Here is an 8,213-nt window from a genome sequence, read left to right on the forward strand (position 1 = left end):
TCTTTTCTTCAGATTTCTTTTGGTTTTTTACATGGAAGCAGCTTCTCAGGTTTAGGTTGGATAGTACGTGAGTAGACATAAATGGTTCTTTAACAGCAGACTTGATTTTAGGCTGCATAACAGCTAGAGAGAAGGCAGTTCATGGCACAAAGGTCAGTAGTGTTCATTTCTTTATTGACTATACAGGGAGACTAAAATTAGAAGTGCTGATGGATGTTATAAGCTCGCTTCACAGTCTAACCAAACCACAACCTATGTGATCTTTCACTCAGTTTGTGCTGTTCAGAATCGCTTCTGTCTATTTAGCTGCATGGATAACAGCAATAATATTTTACTGTTTCACCTGAATGTCTCAGCAAATGACAACATTGCTGAAGGTTTAGTCACCTGGTTGTCAAGAGCTGGTACAGTAAGCTGGACAAACTGGAAAACCTAGTATTGCATAGCTGAGGGCTGTAGCTCTGACTACTCGGCAAATCGATACTCCCTCTGCCTCCTGTTTCTCTGTAGATAGTACTGATGACGTTTTTTGTCCTTCCAAGGAATTTCCCTTATTTATCAGTGTTTTGAGATCACTCCTGTGAAAGTTATCTCAACTCTCCCTGTTACCGTCTCCAGCCTCATACCAGAACTGCTACTGACCATAACTGCAGCTGAAACCAGAAGGAAATGAGTTGCCTCCCTGCTTGCTTCGGAGTCAGAGGTCCTCGTGCAGATACAGCAGCTATGAAAAGACAAAACTCTAGTCAGGAGCATGAGGTTATTGAGCTACAAGAAGATAATGACATGGAGGAAAATGACGCTGATCATGGCAATCCTTTAAATGCTCGAACACGAAAGGTAGGAATTTCACTTGATCATTTGACGATTGCTGCTGGGGAAAATACCACACGGCAAGAGAAAGAATACTTTGCAGGAATACCCTGTAAAGGTGGTTTAATTCGGTGGTTGAGGGAGAGGGAAAGTTTAGTCACTTGAAAGTAAAGGCTGAAAACCTGTTAAACGTACTTCTTTTCTTCTTCTCAATGCAGTATCCTAATACTGCGGTGGGATTTTAAGCTTTGTTTTTCTCTTTTGTGCTTGGCTGTTTGTGAACTTTCACTTAGAAAATGCGTTTGTAATTGGTACTCTGAGTTTTGCTTTCTCTTTTTATGTGCTTTCAGTGGGATTGGGCTCAAAACCAGACGGGAGAAAAGTTGAAACCCATAATAAAAACAGGCTTTCTTTCAGAACAAATTAATCAGAAAACAGTGCTGCCAAAACAAGAATAGGATGTCCTGCAACAGACCGTGCTGGATTCTCTCTCTTTTTATTTTTGAGTAATTTGCAATTGCTAACAATTATGAATTTGTATGACTAGAGTGCCCCAAAGCCTCAGTTAAGACCAGCGGGTGAGTCCTGAAGGAGGTAGCTCCCAGTGTTTAGATTAAAACTATGGAACAGACCAATGCTGGCAGAGGAGTAATATATACTCACAGGTGACCGTTGTACAATTATTTTCACTACTTAAGAGCAGAGACAATATCTGTGGCAGAGCGAAGACGTTTCCCACTTTTCTGTGAGGATGGCTGAACCCTCCCAAGAGTTTGGGTGTATTAGTCACGCCACCCCTCCCTTCCTGCTCCTGGCTGAGCAACAGTGACTGCTTCCTTGTGGGAGCCCACTGATCATCTCAGTGGGCTGATTCATTCCACTGGCTAGGCAAAAAAACCCCATTTACTCTACTATATTGGGGGCCAGTCACTTCTCCTCTGGTCTGGTAAGCTGCAACAGCTTGCTGCAGGGTCAGGCAAATTCTAGGGAGGTGCAAAGAGGAACATGAGGGTGGAGGAGAGGCAGGGGTGAGCTAGATCCGCTCGGCTATCTTGAGAAACCGTACCCTTAAGTTTCTATTTAGCCTTCCCCTTCCCAGAACTGAGTTTTCATTTGGGTTCTGTTTCTGCTGATTCTGGCAACTGGCTTCCTATCCTATAGGGACTGCTGGAAAATTATCGGGCTCTGCTTCCTGCTTAGGTGGCAGGTTAATCAGAAGAACTGCCCTGCCCACCGGGAGAGAGATTTTCTCTGCTGCTGCTCCCTCCCGGCAGTATTGCGATGTAAATGGCAATGGCCAGAGGGTGTTGGCCCAGCTGGTAGGGGATAGTTGGAGAGCTGAATGTTTGCTCGAGAACGAACCAGTGTGTTACACGAGATTAAGAATTACACTTTGGTCTAAATATGTGGCTCAACCAAAACTTGGGCTTGGTAACTGTCTCTTTCAACATATATTATTACTATGTTTGATTTCATAGTTGTACTCTAGGCAGTAGTTACTGTTTTTTTTTTTTCTTTTTTCAAATATAAAACAATAGTGTCAAGTATTAAATTGAAGCTTCATTATTCTAATATATTTTACAAATAAAATATATATATGTAAACATGATCACATCTGAAAGCATGTTGTAAGGGAAATCGTATTCAGCCTTTGCCCTTTGTTCTCCGATATGAAGTTCTACACGCAGGGGCGTCTGCAGAGAGTGCTTACCCTGTCTCTGCTCCCACTCCTGAAAAAATGACTCTTGTAAGATCTTTCTGTGGATATCTGTTTTCTCTCCCTGTTCATCTGCCACCCCAAAAGAAGCTTTAAGCCAGCTGGTGGATGTCAGTTAAAATAGTGAAAGGCTTTCTATTATGCTGGGTTCTTAGAAAGTTCAAAAAATAAAGGAAGGTAACCTGGGTTAGTGCCTCCAGCTGGCAGCTGGTTCCTGCCAACCTGCATGTGTGCAGCCCACACACAACCTACAGCATGTGCTTTTCCTTGCCTGGTACTGATGTCAAAGCGGACATGGAGTTTACCACTGGATTGATGGTGGATGATGACGATGAGGAATTAAAAAGGCGGCATGGTCTACTTATGAATTCATGCCCTTCCTTTGGTTTTCTATCTGTAGAACAAAACAGTTGGAGTTCTTTATGTGTTTTGCTATGTCACCTAAGCTTTTTTCTTTCTTTTCTTTTTTTTTTTTAATATTAGTACTGCTAGGGTAACTAATTAAAAGATTAATTTCTTCCATGGTCTTAAATCTTATTAAATTTAAATGAAAGGTGAGTATTGTCCTTTCTTTCCTATATAAACGCATAGGTATCTACAGCTCCTTTAAGTTTCCTTGTGATCTCCAAGAAGAGATGAGATTTGTAATAAACTTTCTGTTAAATACACTCAATAGCCTTCAAGTTTCCAATCTTCTGAAGAAAAAGGGAGCTGACTGTAAAAGTCTCAGGTTTTTTAGAGTATTCTTTAATGCAATAGTAACTTATGAATAGCAGTCGACTTGTTTTGGCTGCTGGCATCTAGGAGCTATGCAGACCGATATCACCAACATTGCAGAGCTGAATGATTCTGGAAATTCCTCCACAGACACCTTTTTGGTTGGCAGGGGTAGCAAACATTAAAACTACAGCTTGCAGAACATACGAATCAAATAGATGTAGTTCGAAAAAGATTTGGAAGCCATGAAAGCACCTTTGTAGCACCTCAGCTTAATGGGTAATTCAGGAGTTGGAAATTCTTCACAAATGGGGAATGATACACCTCTCTCAAGTATTAGCCTGTCTGTGAATGTCTTTTGCCTTCTTCAGGTTTACATTCCCACCTGCAGCAGTAGTTAAGGGTGGGAACCCCTGCTGTAAGGCATTGCTTACCAATGAGACTCTCCCATCTATGTGGGGTTTTTTGTTTCTAAGTTTTACAGCAGAAACCTGCTTAAATATTTTTTCCCTCCTTATTTCATTAATCAACATGCCTCTTCCTTTTGTAACTAGGTGCAAGATCACTGGAAATCATGCGGGAATATAGTTTTCTGGAAGTGTAAACTATGGATGGTTATAACTACAATTTTTCTAGTATTCTTCCTGGTCATTCTCATCAGCCTAATTCTTTATTCTAGTAAGTATCTCACTCCTGGTTCACCCTCTAGTAAAAATGTACAGTATGTACAATCTAATATAACACAAATAGAACAGTAGTATCCTTTAAACTTTTGTAAACTGCTGAAGGGACTGGGATGCTGACTGCAGAGGGTGGTGCATTGAGTAGCGGATGAGAACGCTTTTAGTTTAGCAGGCAACAAAAAACTTGCATCCTGATCAGATGACAATTCCAGTTTGTAGCTAAGTGAGCAAGTGTTATGAGAAGAGTAAGGGATGAGGATGGAAATTATGCTTGTAACATCGCAAGAGGTGCAATGGATAACTTATGTCCTCTCACATGGTCTCAGTGCTTGTCAGGCTCCCAAAGCATCTGGCTTTTGCTAATGGGGGCAGGTGATTGACTTCAATGTGCTGTCACTTTTCTTCAGGTGACTTGCTCTTTCCTTCTGTTATTCCCAGGCAGTCATTACCTAGGAAATTTCTGAGAAAGCCACCCTGGAGAAAGCTAAGAGGGTTGTTAGTTGTTTGTTTGTTTGTTTGTTTCTTTTTAATATTTCTTCTAAATCTTAAATTTTCCTTCCCTTTCTATCTCTTTTTGAATATTAGACGTTTACACAGATGAAGATGACTATTGGGATTCTGATGCACTACTAAATAGTGGAATTTATCGCAATTTTTCGGGAACATTGGAGTTAATGTGTGGTCTCCCACAGCTTTTCGCTGAAGACATTACTAAGAGGGTATGTGTTGACGTAGTTCTTGGCAAAGCCGATTCTGCTTGTAATGAAGATTCAGAGTTTTCCATTTTAAGAAGTTTCTGTTTCTCTATGTAGTAACTCAGTCATTTGCAAGTCCAAAAAAATTCTGAGTTGTACTTTTACTAGTAGAATTTTAAGTCCTGATCTAGAAAAATGAATTGTCTGCTTTTAAGCACAAAAGAAGTTTACGTTGATTTAAAAAAAAAAAAAATCTTAAAAAAAGGAAAGCCTGATTTTATTTTTTTCCTAAATTTCAGTAATGGTTGGGGCATAGTCTTCACCTTTTTAATATAATCATCAAATAATTTAGGTTAGAAATGGCCTGTGAAGGTCATCTAAGCCCAATGCTAGCTAAAAATCCTGTGTGTTGTGTTCTTCTGTAAGTACACAATGACAATCTGGGTTTATAGCTGCCATTTCCGTTGAGCCATTACAGCTCTGAGTTACAGCTGAAATGAGCTGGGCAGGTATGGCAGTGCTGGTTTTGACTCATTGTGGAAAGGGAGTGTCGACAGAGTGACCCTTCCCTCTATCAAGTAAGAGTAGAAGGCTTTTTTGGTACTAATAAAAACCGAAGCTGAACAATATAAATTGCACATGGCAACATCAGCACATACATTTAGTTCACCCCCAATGCCTCCATTGTGTTAAGGTCATACAGTAATCACTCAAACACACAGATTAACCTGTCTGTCAAGCTTAAAAAGATTGTGTACCTTTTTCAGGGCAGATATTTGCTGGTATTTGACCTTCAGCACCTGTGTTTATGCCCCTTCAAACACCTTGTAAGAATGATTTGCTGTACCTTGTTTTATGGGGAAAAGAGAAAGTGAATGGAAGAAATATTGTTTTCTTTTTTTTTTCTCTCCAAGTTAACAGATGTCTACAGTTCATCTCCAGCTCTGGGACGCTACTTTAGATCAGCTCAAGTGGTATATTTCAGGTAAGTAATTTCTGTCACCAAAATTATCCAAAAATTCCAAGCGTTTGATAAGACACACACTTGCCTAAGTAAATATGCACAACATTTAAATTTGTGAAGAATAGGATGTTTGAGGGAAAGTTACAACAATAAGTAGTAAAACCTGGTTGAAAGATCATCTGGTGTAAATGGCAAGTGCTGCTGATAACATATAATGAGAGTAACGTTTTGTTGCTGTTAAATATCACCTCTGTTGTATTTGGTTCCAAGAGCAGCCCTTAATATACATACTCAAGGACATTTGTTAAAAAGAAAATGAACTGCTGGAACCACTCAAGACTGACATGGCTTAAATAGCCTTAAATAAATAAAACAGGGTTCATCAGGAGGGAAGAACTCTGTTCCCAAAGAGCTAAGGCAACAGGGGCATACAAGTCATGAGAGCCAAAACAGTAATATTGCACTGTTAGTTTGTTTGGATCATTTTTTCCTCCCACCTTATTTTGGACAACAGGAGCAAATCGCAAAGCCACAGCATGTTGGAGAGACTGGTGGAGCTGGAGTCAGGGGCAGAACTGATGGCAGAGTGGAGGCTAGGCTAGCCTGGGTGGGAGATGCTTACACATGAAGGAGAAGCTCAGCTACCAAAGGCTGATGGCGACAGAAGAGTAGCAGCGGTGGAAAGAAAAGGAAAAACATCCAGGCCTGCCTTGCAGAGGCAACAGAAAGCTTCAAGCTGGAACAGAGGAAGGGTCTTGCTCTTGGCAGAAACTGGTGCTGAAGGAAGGCTAAGGGGTTCACTGTAAAGTTTTAATCTGTGGAAATACTGCAGACTTGCAACAGGAGGGAGGCTGAGCAACAGGGGCAAAAGCAGGGCTGCAGATCAGCTGCAGCATGGTCCTGCCACGGAGAGATAGCAGAGGGGCAAGGGGAGGTGGTCAGAGAGTTTCCCCAAGGACTTCTGAAAAGGCACTGTTACAAAAGGGATTAGAAAGATTGGAGATAATCATGGGAAGTAGATTCAAAAGCCCAAGGCCCTTGAAAGAGCAAGGACAGAGGAAGACTTGCCTGGGCTGGGGCAAGGGGCAGTCATGAGGGCACTTTGGGGAGTGTGCTCCCCTGTACTGCCAGCCTTGGGCATGCTCACTCTGTTCAATAAGTGAGGTTTATGTGAAAATAATTATAATTTACACATCAAATACAAAGCTATATGTCTGCATACAGATTGACTAGCTGATCTGTCTGTCTGTCTCTTTGTCTCTTTTTCTCTTCCCCCATTCAATTGCTTTTTTGATGTCTTAGATCCTGGCTGTACAAAATGTAACTGTCAAGTTGTAGGTAGGGGATTTGGTAGACCACAAGCAATGATATCTCCAGAGATGGACTCCAGTTGGCTGGTTTACATAATCCATTCCAGCACTGGGGTAGGAGCGCAGCTAGGTTGCGCCAGGTACTGCTAACAGGAGAGCAAACCTTTCTGCAGATTCTCAGCTGACTTATGCATGAGATATTGCAGCACCTCTGCTTTTCTCGTTATGTACTTGTTAGGCACAAGTGCTGAAAACCTCACTCCATTAGGACATGTGACCACTTGCCCTTTGTGCACTTGAAAACATGTCTCAGGTTGGCTTCAGGTATGTGCCCAGTTTCTGTTAACATCAAGAGCTGCTCTGAGAAGCAGTGGGGGAGGAGGAAACTGGAGTCTTTGACGATAGTTTTCATTTATAACGCTTTTCTTTAGAACAAGTTTAAAAAAAAAAAAATCCACACCAACATGGGTATGAAAAGTCAGTTTTCTCAAAAAAGAAATGATCCAATGGTGATTTGAAGGCATTCATACTTCACTTGCTTTGTTTTGTTTTGTTTTTCAGTAATGAAAGCTCCATTGTATCTTATCAGCTAGAGTTTTCTGTACCACCATCAACAGAAGGGTTTATGGAAAACACAATGAACCCAGATTTTATAAGGAATGTTCTACGACAAAATATTTATGATGAAGATGATGCTTTTAATCCTGGGACATCTGAATGTAACAGGTTAAAGCTTGACCCAACTTCTCTCACATTAACATGTAAGTACTGTACATTCTAGGGATTGTTTCTTTACAAAGAGCTGAAGTGTTTACCTGAATAAAAGGTAAATCTTTCTGCAAAGCTGTTGAGATTTATTAGGAAATATATTTTGCACAACAATATTAAGAAAATAGTAAAATATTCCGTTTTCAAGGAAGTCTTGCTATGCTTAGCTTATTACCTAAGATTCACTATTTAGTCCTCTGGTTAGAAATGGGGTAGGGATGAGACTGCTTAGCTATGGACTCCTACCAAACTTTTCAGCTCTCTTCTTGCATGTTATTCATACAAAGAAAATCTCCTAGTATGTGTGTGTATCATAATGGGGAGCCAAATAACTAAAATTATTTCTCCTCATTATATATTATTATTTGAATGTTTATGAAACAAATTTCAATCCTAGTGAAACAGGATAAGTAATTTGGGGGTCAAGTCCTGATTATTTTTTTCCACAGTCAAAGCTGAAAAAGCCTCATGATACTTGCCTTTTCAGAGTTTTTGGGGAAAATTTATTATGCACAGAGATACCTTCTAAAGGAATCAAATATTCAT

General features: G+C 40.4%; 1 protein-coding gene across 1 annotated transcript; it reads left to right on the plus strand.

The window, feature by feature from the left end:
* The first annotated feature begins 669 nt into the window (after nt 1–669).
* Nucleotides 670–7,680, plus strand: LOC104289550 (chromosome unknown open reading frame, human C3orf52). Its single transcript, XM_009888508.1, has 5 exons — nt 670–840; nt 3,802–3,925; nt 4,516–4,649; nt 5,540–5,610; nt 7,461–7,680. The coding sequence occupies exons 1-5, from the start codon at nt 670–672 to the stop codon at nt 7,678–7,680; spliced, it is 720 nt and encodes a 239-aa protein (XP_009886810.1).
* Nucleotides 7,681–8,213: the final 533 nt, after the last annotated feature.

This window comes from Charadrius vociferus, unplaced genomic scaffold (assembly GCF_000708025.1).
Source record: "Charadrius vociferus isolate BGI_N301 unplaced genomic scaffold, ASM70802v2 scaffold487, whole genome shotgun sequence".
NCBI classification, from domain to species: domain Eukaryota; kingdom Metazoa; phylum Chordata; class Aves; order Charadriiformes; family Charadriidae; genus Charadrius; species Charadrius vociferus.